At 38.4% G+C, this 13,878-nt stretch overlaps 1 protein-coding gene across 1 annotated transcript in view; it reads left to right on the forward strand.

Moving 5' to 3' along the window:
• The window catches only part of ESF1 (ESF1 nucleolar pre-rRNA processing protein homolog), a 30,510-nt gene that overhangs the window by 167 nt on the left and 16,465 nt on the right, over positions 1–13,878 (forward strand). Inside the window, exons 2-8 of the mRNA XM_066546234.1 lie at positions 2,524–3,196; positions 3,936–4,264; positions 5,119–5,232; positions 5,919–6,019; positions 7,141–7,293; positions 8,677–8,791; positions 9,762–9,900. Coding sequence (XP_066402331.1) covers positions 2,524–3,196; positions 3,936–4,264; positions 5,119–5,232; positions 5,919–6,019; positions 7,141–7,293; positions 8,677–8,791; positions 9,762–9,900 — 1,624 coding nt within the window. The remainder of the gene's footprint in view (positions 1–2,523; positions 3,197–3,935; positions 4,265–5,118; positions 5,233–5,918; positions 6,020–7,140; positions 7,294–8,676; positions 8,792–9,761; positions 9,901–13,878) is intronic.

Here is a 13,878-nt window from a genome sequence, read left to right on the forward strand (position 1 = left end):
GGGGGCTGAAGGCGTTCTGGCGCGCCTGGTGTTGCTGCTGGGCTGTAGCTGAGGTGCGCGCTGGCTTAAGCTCGTGGAAGGTCCGGTGAGGAGTCATGGGGGACGTGTCTGCAACCCAGGTGTATCGTAGGACCGTAGAATGGCCTGGGCTGACAGGGATCTTAAACACGGACTCGTTCGAAACCCTTTCCCATGGCTAGGGGCACCTTCTACCAGGCCGGGTTGCTCAGAGCCCCATCCAACGTGGCCTTGAACACTTGCAGGCATGAAGCATCTGCAGTTTCTCCGGTCAAGCCGTGCCAGTGCCTCACCACCCTCACAAGGAAGAATTTTTTCTTCTTATCTAATCTAAATCTACCTTCTGTTAGGTTGAAGCCGTTCCCCTTTGTCCTGTTACTCCAGCCCCTTGTAAATAGTCTTTCTCCATCTTTCTTGTAGGCTCCCTTCAGATGGAATGCCACAGTTAGGTCTCCTGAAGCCTTCTTTTCTCCAGGCTGAACAATTTCAATTCTCTCAGTCTTTTCTCGTAGGAGAAGAACTCCTATTGTCTTGGTGGTCCCTGGACTTGCTCCAACACTTCCATGTCCTTCCTGTGTTGGGACCTCAGGTTTGGACACAGCACTTTAGGTGGGCTCTCACCTGAGCAGAGCAGAGGGCCAGAATTCCCTTGCTCACCTGTCCCTGGAGCTTTGGACACAGCCCAGGGCACAGGGGATTTCTGAGCTCCCAGTGCAGCTGGCAAAGCAAAGATTTGTGCTTGAGACCACCATGGTAGGTACAGCATTATTTGTGACTTGTTTAAATCTGCTGCTGCATCAAAGCCAACAGGCTGCTAGGTTCCATCAACCAGAGATAAAGAAGTCATTATACCACATGGTGCTTGTCAGGTCACATCTGTGTTCAGTTTTGGTTTCTGCTCTACAGAGAAGATGTGGACAGGCTGGAGAAATGCCATGAGGATGGCCAAAGGACTGGGAAGCTGCCATGTGAGGAAAGGCAGAGAGAACTGGGTTTGTTCCACCTTGAGGAAAGAAGGCTCAGGGGAGACCTCATCCTCACGTTCCAGGGTTTAAAAGGTGGCTACAGAGAAGCTGGAGACTGTTTTCACAAAAAGTCACAAGCAAAAGACAAGGGGTAATAGGTACAATTATTCCTGGAGAGATTCCATTTAGCTACAAGAGGAAAATTTTCCTCAATGAGAACATTCAACCACTGGAAAAATCTCCCCAGGCAAGTGGTGGATTCCTGTGGAAACCCAGAGCAACAGGAATATTTCTCTGTCTGCCCTGGGGTGCCCTGACCCCCAGGGGAGCACTGACTTTGACCCTCATTCATGGAGAAAGTTTCCTGGAGAGAGAGAGAGAGAGAGAAAGTTTCCTGGAAAGAAAGTTTCCAAAATAGACCAGAATCCACAAAAGTGTGAAATAGATTATAGAGAGCAGTGTAGGTGTATCACTTGGTGAGAAATTTAGATTTTGGGATTTTGAGTATGTTGTGGATGGAAGCAAGATGGAGGGCACAGAGTGTTGTCCTGAGTTGTTTCTTCATGCTTCTTCTTCCTCCTTCTCCATGGGTTTGGGTGGCATTTTGTAATTGGGCAGAAAAGTCCACATTGCAGCTCTTTGGGATCAATTATTGGGTTAAAAGGGAAAATAATCGAGGTGTCCTTTCTTAATTGGATAGTTTAGTCTTAAAAGACCTTGTAACAAGAGATTGTTGGCCATTTTGTGCCTTCTAATGAAAAGCTACTGAACTCATGGTTGTGAGACTGTTTTACTGGTAAGAAATAATAAACACCTGAATCAGAACATGAAATACCATCTCAAGTGCCTTCAATCCAGACACAGAAACCAAGATTCCCACTTACAAGATTTGGCTGGACAGAGTGCTGGGCCATCTTGTATATTTAGTATTTTTGCCAGGAAAAGTTGGGCCAAGGAATCCTTGAGGTCCCTTCCAACCAGGTGGCATGTTGCCATGTTGTGAAGAGTTTTTAGGATGAGGTGAGAGATGAGAATTTGACTTTAGGTTTGCAGAAGGCTGATTTATTTAATATTATATATTTAATATAATATTTTATGATATTATATTAAAAGAAAATGAGATATTAAAACTATACTAAAGAAAAAGAAAAGAGACATCAGAAGGCTAGACAAGAATGATGATAAAAACCCGTGACAGATCAGTCTCAACACAGCTGGACTGGGATTGGTCATTAAGTAAAAACAATTCACATGGAGCTAATCAAAGATGCACTTTTTGGTAAACAACTTCTAAACCACATTCTAAGCAATCAGATAATTATTGTTTACATTTTTTTTTTCTGAGGCTTTTCAGCTTTTCAGGAGAAAAATCCTGGCAAAGGGATTTTTCAGAAAATATCATGGCGATAGTGGCATGTGGTGCTATGAAATTGCCGTATGTGCTTTTGGAAAGAACTTCTTAAGTATAGGTTAGAAATCCAACTTTGTTAAGGTTTTTTTTTTTTAATCAGGAATGTTTGGGGTTTTTTTCATATTGTAGATGTCAAAGTCTTCAAAAATGGCATCGAAAATGGAGGAAATCCTGAGCGATGGCCGGTTCAGCTGCGTTGCAAGGGATCCCAGGTTTTGGGAGATGCCTGAAAAGGAACGTAAAGTCAAGATCGACAAGCGATTCCGAGCCATGTTCCATGACAAGAAGTTCAAGCTGAGGTACACAGTGGATAAAAGAGGTCGCCCTGTTAACTACAGCTCTGCAGAGAACCTCAGGAAGTTTTATGCCTTGTCAGAATCTGACTCTGATCTTTCAGAAAGTGAGAGTAAAGAGCTCAAGGTAAAGAAAAAAAAGAAAAAGAAAGGTAAAGGAGAAGGAGAATCTGCAAAGGTCCCTGCTGGTGACCTCCCAAAGGAGGAGGGCAAAAAAACTCAAAATGGGATGGACCAAACTTGTGAAGCAGTGACTGAACTAAATGACCTTAAAAAAGAAGGACGAAAAAGTAAATCTAAGTTCAGCTTGAAAGAGGACTCACAGAAACCTGCGGTGGAAGGTGACCACTCTCAGGGAAACAAGGGCCTTCTACCCAAAGGGGAAAACAAGCAAGGAGGAAGACCCATTTCAATTCAAAACAAGGAAAAGTCTTCACAAGGAAGTGCCACCAAGTCAGTCAAAGCTCCCAAGAGGGACGACTCCCTAGGAGGGAAAATAAAAGAATCAGGTTAGTTGTTCAAATAACAAGGAGAATTCAGTTGTGTTCATGTGGATGTTGATGCTTTTGTTTTATCCATGGAAGATATTTTGCAAGATTAGTTATAAAATAGCTGGCTGACTCAGATTCAGTGCTGCTGAAGGATTGGAGTTGGTCAGCTCTGCATAGAATCAGTTCTGATTCTTCAGTAAGATTGTGAACATCTCAGTCCTTTTAGTTGTTGGAGCTGAAATTGTTGGTTAGTTAGGAAAGTAAAATTTGTAAAAGCATATACACTGCTGTGTTTATCAAACTGATCAGCAGATGTGTGAACTGATACCATGAAGGCCCATCACAGCTTGTGGACTGAAACTGTCAACATAGCAGCACTGAGCCATTAATATTAGGAGGGATTAGAAAGAACAAGGCTTTAGAAGAAAAACTATTTATATTGTTTGTGCATGTGTATAGTCTCCATTATTAAATAGATTTCTACCTGTTGATTCTGTAATATAAATAAAATAGCAGAATATTTAATTACAGTTGTGATTGATAGTACAATTCTGGGCCTAAAGAGTAATTAAATTCGATTAGACCAGACAAACAAAAGAGGAAACACTGATGTTTTCTGTTACTTGCTGCTGCATCGTTATACCTTTCAGGAGTCCTGTAAATAGGTATGAAAAAGCCCTGAAGTTTTCCTTTTTGTAAAGGGTCATGTGTAATTGTAACATAAAAATGTATCTAATGTTTATCTTTCTGTGCTCAGACATCTGTGACCAAAGTGTAAAATGTAAAAGCCAGTTAGAGGAAGAAGCCTCTTCAAGTGAAGATGCAGAATTGGAAGAAGAGGAATCAGAAGATGGTGGAGAAGCAGGCGAGGAAGAGGAGCCAGAAGATGATGGGGAAATGGGTGAAGATGACAGTGATTCAGAAGATGATGAAGAAAGTGACAGCGGGCCTGATCTAGCCAGAGGCATAGGGAACATTGACACGAGCTCAGAGGATGATGAGGATTTAAATGAGCTCTTTCCAAAGGAGCCAGAGATCGAGCACTCGTGGCGCGAGCTGGATAAAGATGCCCCTCGTGGAGATGAGGTATGTGGAAAGCAACTTTCAGAGTTGCTTTTTACATACTTTGCATGTAAAAAGCATACTTTGAGGTATTTCCACTTTGCATGTGAAAAGTTGCTCCATGACAAACTCAGAAATGTTATGAGTTCATTCTAGGCCATCAGCTATGGAACAGTTTGTGGAAGTAATTTTCATAAAGGTTTTTCAGCCTTTTAATGACAGAATGGAAGTGGTAATGAAATTGTCTGACAATGAGAGACTTGCAGTTTTCACTGTATCTCCTCTTCCCCTAAGCACACTTGCCTATACCTATGGATAAGCTGTCTACATGTGAAAGGACAAACAAAATGGAGCCTTTCAGTAATTGCAGAATTTAAATAGTACTGCTTTTGTTCATTACTGATTTTTTTCACTTTTCAAAAATTTAGTTATTTAACTCACACTTTAAGAAATTAAGGCATCATGAGACAGTGAAGTAAGACTTTACATGTAGCACAGTCAGTGTGTAAAGAAATCACAGCACTCTAGTGCTGTCACAATAGTGGTAGTGGTTGCTCCTGAGACTAACAATGTTCGACGTTAACAAAATCCTGAGTGATGATGTTGTCACTGCAGTTCTAAATCTGTGATTGGTGCAGTCCATTCTGTGGTGCTTCACTATTTATGTCATTTTTATGTGCTCTGGTTTTTGATGCTTCTCATCTTGGCTACTTTAATTGATAAAAAGTCACGACAACAATGCTGCTTTTATTTTTTTCAGCAAAGTTTATTGCTGACTTTGATTTTTACCACTGAGTTCTGGTAGAGAATTGTGTACTCCCCACAACATTCAACAATTAAACCTAGAATTTTATGTTCTGAATTTTATGTTCTTTCAGATTACAAGTAGATTGGCTGTTTGTAATATGGATTGGGATAGGTTGAAGGCTAAGGATTTGTTGGCTCTATTTAATTCTTTCACACCCAAAGGAGGAACAGTGTTTTCTGTTAAGGTAAGAACTGGTTTCTAAAAGGGGTACTGACTTTTACTGTTAAAAAAAATAAAATAGACTACAAAATAAGAAGCAAGACAGGACTGTGGAGAACCAAAAGAAATATTAATGTGTTTAAAAATAAACTATGTTGCAATTTAACTTGCTGTAACAGGCACGTATTTGGCAGAGTTAGAGGCCAAAGCCATTGACTTCTTGTGTTTCTGAGGTTAGCCCTCAGTGCTGGTTTTCTCTAGTGGGAGGAGACTACATTTCTTTGATTAGTTTAATATTCAGTGCTCTGTATGGCAGATAATCCAACCTTAGACCCAGCCTTAGACCTTACTAATGAATTGGTTGTATTCTGGCCAGTTAAGTTATATTTTTCCTTGTTTAGTGTCTGCCTCAGCTCTCTGAGAAATTTTAATCAGCTACCTCTTTCTGAAAAGGGCCACAATGTACAATGAACAAACTCAGGGTTCCTGTTGTTCTTCATCTGCTTCAAAATTCCTAGCAGGCAGTTTGGTTATTTTACTGTCTTTTCCATGCATTAAAATTAGAAAGCTATTAAAGTTTATGGAATTGATCCCTTTACTGATCCTAAATAAAAACTGTGAAGTTTAAAAGCCTGGAGAGATTTTTTTTTTCTTAGCTAGTGTACACTACATCACACTTAAAAATTTCGTTTTGTGTTGGTGTATTTATAGATTTATCCTTCAGAGTTTGGGAAAGAGAGATTGAAAGAGGAAGAACAAAAAGGACCTGTGGAACTGTTTGATCTTCCAGAGAATACCACAGAGGATGATGGGTATTAATTTAATTTTGTCTTCAGATGAGAGATATTATATGTTTAATTCTTAGTGGAAATCCCAATCAACTCCTGTTTCCAGGAGTTCATATGTGCTAGTGTCCTGTGGACACCTTAATTTTTAGTTTTTTTTAGTTTTTTTCAAAGGTTGTTTTACAACAGGAACTGGTTCTTTATCAGTGCATTTAATAAATGCAGGATGATGAAACTTGAGAAGATGTGCTTTTTGATGTGAGTTCAAAATTTTATGATGTAGCTCATTGGAATAATCAATGGAACAAATACATGAGTAGCTTAAAAACCAGCATATCTCCTCTACAAATTGCCATTTATGCAGTAAACTCCCTTTAGTGCTCACTGCCAAAATTTTTACCTGTAAATCAACAGGGACTTTAGTCCAAGAATTCCCAGACTGAGATTTCTTGTGTGCCACCAGCAGCGGCCCTGGCCTCCTAGGCTGAGTTCCTCAGTCCTACCATTGTCCTGGCTTCTTCAGGCATGTCTTTTTTGCCTTTTTTTAGCTTTTGTTCAAGGTTTTGCTTTAATATTTTTCCAGAATTTCCAGATATTTGGCAGCCTGACTGGGGCCATATATGCATAATGCATCTTGCTGGACTGTCCTGTATTTAGAAAATCTAGATGCTTCTAAAATAAGGGCAGATCCCTTTGAAGACTTTCTCTGGTGCATCAGGAGAGTGTAAGGTGGATGTAGAGCATGTTCTGAGGCCACCTGCATTGTGTTCATCAAGGTGCATCCTGAAGTGTTGGATTTACTGCTCAGTGGGCTTGAGAGCATCTGGAATCCAACAGACAGAAATCCAGGTATCCCAGAGGTACCTCAGTGATACTTGTGCCCTTCAGATTCACTGAACCTCATCCCTGTGACCTTTCAGTGGAGTCATGTACAATTTTCACACTTAACAAAACTGTCTAAAATAGTCTTTTTTTACTTGAAGAAAACTCAATACTAGCGGAACTTTGTGCTGTTTAACATTTAATCTTACAAGATTAGGAGAGTGGTTGAGTGGTGAATGTTTTTAATGAGTTGAATTAAAAGATATTGTGAATAAAAAGCTGTTTAAAGCCAGCTCACCTGACTGGTCTTTTCTCCACTTTTGCAGGATTTACAGGGAAAAGCTGCGGGAGTACCAGTTCAAGCGACTGAAATACTTCTATGCAGTTGTGGAATGTGATTCTCCTGAAACAGCCAATAAAATTTATGAGGAGTGTGATGGACTGGAATTTGAAAGTAGCTGTTCTTTCATAGACCTGAGGTAACTCCACTGGTGATATTTTTGCACATTGGGCCGAGGAGGGTGAATTAAAGGCCGTTTATAATAATTCAGAGTAAATATTACTTTATTCTGTAAGCAAAACGAGATATGAAGATAAATTATGCATCCAGTCAGTTGTTAGGTTTCCCTTTGATTCCTCTTTCTTCTTTATAACCATTTTTATTGTAATATGGGAAGTTGAAGAGGATCTCTGCATAGAGAGTGTTTTCAGAGAAGCCAGATAAAAAAAGTTCTGATTACATCTTCAAGCTTTTGGTACAATTAAGTAAAGTGATAGGATTCAGAAAACCAAACTTTTTCCTTTTTTTTTCCCCAAGGGTCCGTCCAGAAGTGGATCATTTTTGTGATTCCTTACCACAAGGCAAGATTATTGCTGCTGTTGTTACAAAGCTGCAATAGATATGTTAGTCCTTGTGAATGAGCTGGATGCTCTGAAATTTCAAAAGTCACGTTTGGGAAGGAAAGGATTTAAAATTATGGTTTGGTTTATTGTTAGTATTTTCTTTTGTTGCAAAAGCCCCCTTTCATTCTAAGCAGAAAAGTTACTAAATCACAGGAAGTTGTGACAAAAGCCTGTTTGTCTGCTGGGGCCTCTGTTATGGGCACCCTTGGAAGTCAGTGAAAGTTAAAGGTTTTTTGCTTTGAATCATATTCTAGAGAAGATATCTTTGTTAAGGGAACATGCAACTTTTCATAATTTTAAACACTGATAGTATTTTACAGCAAACTCAATTGTTTGAAAATCTCAAGTGATTTTGCTAATCTTCTGCTTTGTTAAATTTTAATGTTGAATGCTATTGATCAGATTACATTTGCAAAGATTTAAAAAAATCACAAGTAATTTCTCAAGTAGTATAACAAAGGTTTTGGGATTTTTTAAACTAAGTTCTTCAATTGTTACTTGTTAATTTTTGTTTTCCTTACTAATTATAATTTTCAAGATGTACCAAACTTTCCTAAAAGGTTTGGAATTTCTTATTCATCTGTTTCCAAATCCTTTTTTATTCACTTTTTTCTTTTTAATTTTTAATATTAAACTTTCTGAGAAGATCATTCTTAAAACAAAACCACCAAAAAAGGCACCTGTGACCCTTTTTATACCAGGCTGAAAACAGAAATACTTCCCAAAGAGGGTGTTGTTGTACACTGAAAACCTGTGGAACAGATCTGCAGAAGCCAGGCAATAAATCTTACATGTGTGGAGTACTTGTCCATATCTTTTGTTCCCTTCTCAGGCTGACTCCCTTTTTATTTTAGCTAATTCTTTCATGCTGATGTACCATACTCAGGAAAGCTTAGGCTGTTTATACTATGCAATTTCCCAGTGTATTTGAAGAATAACATGTTTTCTTTGCCTTCAAGATTTATTCCAGATAATGTTACATTTGATGATAAGCCAAAAGATGTAGCCTCAGAAGTGAACATAGCTGCTTATAAGCCAAAGTACTTCACATCTGCTGCTATGGGAACATCAAAGGTATCTTTACAGTGTTTTTGTAATGCTTTTCTTATTTGTTTAGTTTTGCTGTCAGCTTATGAATGATATATGTACTGGGGAAAAGATTCCTTATTTATCTCCACCATTTCAAAATAAAGACATCAAGCATATTAAAAGATTTAAGCATGCTATAGACCTACAAGTTGCAACCCTGGTTTGGATTTTAAAGGGGATTGTGCTTCTCTTTTACAGATTAAATCCTGAATTTTGACCTCATTATATCTCTGTGACTAGTTGCACATAAAATTGCTTTGTTATTTACAGTGAAATCCTTTAATTTGCCTAAAATGGATGTTAGTGTATAAATCAATAAGAGCTTTTTTTGGTAGTAATGCCAGGCTTCAACAGTTGCTTCCCTTCCTTGTAGCAATTCATTCCTACTCTGTCCTGTTGAGAGCCAAAATTTCCATCTGGCCATGAAGTGAAGCAGATTGGAGAAGTGATTAGTTGAGAGAGAAGCACTTTGTGCTGGATCATGTTTCAGTCAGATCAGTTCCATCTTCTGCTCCAGGGCGCAGTTGCGCAAACGCTTCCATTGTCTCCATCGAAATCCGTGTGTGATTCCATGTGTGATTCCTGCAGTGAATTGCTGCTGGAAGAGGAAAAGAGAGGGGCTGGTGGCTGCTTCAACTCCAGGATCTGTTGTCACAAAGGAAATTTGGCTCACAGAGGTTTTGTGTTGCAGGACCTGCTGTTACAGAACCATTCAGTGCACGAGATTTCTGCTGTTTTTCTTGTAGCTCAAATTCATTAAAACTGACTGAAGAATAAGTTCCAAAACTTATCATTAAATTCGTGTTACTAAATGGTTATTATAGTGAGTTACCGTAGAGAGCATTACTAACAGGTAATTGAATGGAAAGTATAAAATCATTTTCCCTGAAAGGACAGTGTTACAGTGTTTAGTTTTAGTGTTCCAGCTTCTACAACTGGCATTCTTTCTTTTAAGGTAGATATCACATGGGATGAGACAGATCATGAGCGAGTAACATCACTCAGCAGAACTTTTAACAAAGAGGAGCTGCTTGACATGGATTTTCAAGCTTATTTGGCTTCATCAAGTGAAGAAGAGGAGGAACAGCAGCAAGGTACTTTGGTAATAAATATTGTACACAAAGTCATTAGCTGTAGGGTTTTGAATACAAATTATTTACATATTTAAGTGTCATATCTATAGAAAATGCTCTGAATATCATCTTCTACAGGGACAGTATTATATTTGTTGTATAATGATTGTGCCCCTGAGCAGAATCTTTAAATAGTTCAAACTGGAAAGGACCTTAAAGACCAGCACATCTAGCTCCAACACCCTGCCATTGGCAGGGACACCTTCCACTGGACTACAGTAGCTGCTTTCTGAATAGGAGCTTGCACCTCTGAGTAGAAAATCATTTTCTTGTAATTTGTTTCTTCTCTTACTCCCTTTTTTTCTCTTTTTCAGGGTATCTTGACATCTCTCTGTCAAATTTGGCAATATCTGCTTTTAACCTGTTCATTTCTGAGATAAATTATAGGCCCATAGAACTTGAAGTGTTTCCTTTTCAGAGGAAAAGTCCTAGTTTGAAACGCAAGGTGGATAATGACTAAATGAGCAGGAACATCTTTCAAATGCTTTTTGATTCACAGACTTCTTAAGAATATAAAGAGAATTTCATCTAACTTTGTAAGGTATATGAGTCTTCTGCATATGGTGCAGCAATATTTAAATTCCTGATTTAAATTGCTTGTTTTCATTCTAAAATTCATCCTGCTCTCAGTAATATATACAGCCTAGATTACAAGGCAAATAAAATTTCATTAAACCTTAATTAGGTCTTTCAAACAGATGTTAAAATTGATTTATACCGCATTAAAGCAGGTTGCTGCAATCAGAGATGAGCTTGGAGCATGCAAAAAACCATTACAGATTATTCTGGTTATAGAGTTGGGAAATCTTGTGGCAGCAAACTCTCTCATCTTGGCAGGGATATTGTCCACTTGTTTCTCTCCTTACATGAAAACTCACAAACTGCACTGTAATGCACTTTAGTTTCTCTAGCAATACTTAGTGAAGTCTGTAAAGGGGACCAGGGGATGCAGAGTAGAGCACTTACATCTTCTCTCAGGTACAAGGCTATCAATTTGCTGAAGATAAGCATCTGTGATAGGGTGGTGATGAAAGCAAATATTCATGTGAACAACACTTCAGGAATTTTAAAGAGTAAAGTTCCATTGCTGGGAAGGGAAAAAAAATGACCTTAAATAATCTTACCACACAAATAAATTTTAAATCTGGAAATATCTAGATTCAAATGATGTTTTGAAAAGTAGGTTGCTAATAGAGGAATTATGTTGTCATGTCTTTAATATGTTCCTGACATTTTATCCATTCACTTATGTGATACAAAACAGGATTCCATCTGTCAGGGTTCCATCCAGCAGAATTATGTGGTGCTATGCACAAATGGGAAAAATCAATGTCAGCTGCTTGAATGGAAATGTAGGAGTCTGATAAGGAGGAAAAAATGTCCTGGACTTCTATTCGTACTTTTCAAACTTATTAAAATGTTTTATTTTTAAAAGGGTTTTTGTTGGCCTGTTGTAACATTTTTTTTCATGGAATTTTTCAACTTAAAATATGTGCACCATGAATGTTAGTATTACTGTTAAACAACAGTTCTGTAACATCAAGGATTTCAGTGACCTGGAATGTTGTGGTTCATAGCACAAAATTTGTCCTTTACATTGCTTCTGAATTTTCTGTTACTCTGGTACATTTACCCCAGTTAGGAAGTGTTTGTGGCATTCATCAAATCCAGCCCATAACTGTTATTTTGACAATGTGGACCAGTGATTTAGTGTATGACATTTTAAATATGCTTCAAATTAAGCATTATGGGGTTTATGTCTGAGCTTTTAATCTGTTTGGGTTTTTTAATCTTTACAAGAGCAACATCTTTTCTGCTCTTCTGCTTTGCACAGCATACAAGCAGTGAAACAGACTCTATGATAAATACTTTTACAGGACTTTTTTTAATTAGCTGGTCTTGATAGAATCATGGAATATCCTGAGTTGGAAGGGACCCATGAGGATCATTGGATCCAAGTTGTGACTCCACAAAGAGAAAACTAAAAGTTAAACCTAAGAGTTGTCCAAACACTGAACACCACCAGGCTCGTAGGAGCTCCATGTAGAGCCGTGCTCTCCTCAGTGGGAATCTGAGCAGGAAGCCCAGTCTCCTGTGGTATATTTGACTTCCAGTATAAGACTCCACAAAGCCAGTAGGTCTTTTGTGCTGCTGTCCTGACACCAGAGGTACACAAGTGCAGTGAAAGGAAGGGAGGGAGGAATTTTTGTTTAAATAATGCTGCTAAATCTTATTTTCAATAATTAAGGTTAGATTGAATCAGACTAGTTTTCAAATATTTTTACAACTCTGAAATCTATTTGTTGCAATAAGTCATGACTACTAGTATATAAATTTAAATGCATATATAGCATTTTATTAGGTAAGGTACAGCCTTTTTCTCTTAAAAATGAACAGTATCCACATGTGTTTATATTTGCTAAAGCTATTACAGAAGGCTAAGAAATGGAGGGTGACAGAAGTAGAACATGTGGTTATTTACTATTGTCTGTGGAAAGAAGCAGCAAGAGGGTTTAGCAGTTTATGAGTTGACCAAGCCTGGGTGGAATTTCATGGGAATTTCAGAATGCATATACCACAACCTGATTATTTGCTTTCTGTGAAACATCAGAAACTTGATACAACTGATGCAGATGTTGGATACTTTTCCAAAGCATGTTTGCAGGAGCTGTTGGGTTTGGTTTGTAATTAAAGGTGCTTGTAAGGCCAAGAAGGGTCATGGCAGCATTCCTCCTAGGAAGTTGATACCAACTGTTGGAGGTGTCCAGTAACATGAAGAACACATCTCCCTGTGCTTTTGCAGGCCAGTGAGTCCCTGCTCAGGACTGACTCTGATTGCCAGAGTGTGTTAACCTTGCCTGAGGTCCGGCTGGCTCAGAGCTGTGCCTGCAGTAGTGCCAGCTCACCTCTGCACAGACAGCTGCTTGAAGGCTGCAGCTACAAAACTCACCTGCTTTGCAAGGACAGGTTTAAAAACTGCACCCAGTGCACAGCCCTCAATACTTAGGCTACACAGACCTGAAGGAAAATGCAAAAAAAAATCTAAGAAATCTAAGAAAAAGCCATAATTCAATGTTTGCATTCATTTACTGTTATCTGTCTGTTTGCATTCTCTTCTTCCAGTATCTTTTCTCCCTGAAAAATCTTACGAAAGGGCATCAACTTTGGTAGGCTTTGAATAAACTTCTTCTTCTTGTATTCTAAATTTTTAAATTTTTTTATTATCACTGGGATGAACTAATGGGATTTGCACAAATCCTTGTTCAGGAAGTGCTTAGAATGTGGGGAAAATGGGGTTAAACCCCAGTGTTTTCTTTGACATTATTTTCTGGCTCACAATTGACATCAACACATTTAATTTTTCATAGTATGCTGTAATGCAAAAACCTCTACCTCAGACTTGATTCTTGAACACTGGAGTGTAAAGCTTTTTGGTTTTAATTCTCTGGGTCTACATGCATTGTATGTATTTTGGTTTTTATTTTTTATCTATGTGAATTTGAGTAACTACCCTGAATAAAATTGAGACATTTAGGGCAATTTTTATGGTATGGCCATCAGCATCCAAGTCAGTAGCTGAGTTTTCTGCTTTGCCATTACATCATAGAAATAAAATTCCCCCCCACCTTTAAAATAATTCAGCTTTGCAGCAGACCTCTTGTCAGATGTTATATCTGCAAAAAGTTTTCTACTGTCTTTAGTTTGTAAGGCTGAGTTTTTGTAAAAAAAGAATCATTTACTCAGCTATTGCAAGATAATCTCTTCTTAAACTAAGAACATGATCTCCTCACAACCCTGTGATTACAAGAACATGATCTCAGCTAACTCAGCTGCCAGTCACTGATTTAATTTATTGAACCTCTGCATTTGGTTATATTTGGTATTAATGTCATCTTTGAAAAACAAATTGTTGTATTGGAATATTTCTGACCAGCCTCG

The sequence above is a fragment of the Molothrus aeneus genome, chromosome 3 (assembly GCF_037042795.1).
Source record: "Molothrus aeneus isolate 106 chromosome 3, BPBGC_Maene_1.0, whole genome shotgun sequence".
Lineage (NCBI taxonomy): Eukaryota > Metazoa > Chordata > Aves > Passeriformes > Icteridae > Molothrus > Molothrus aeneus.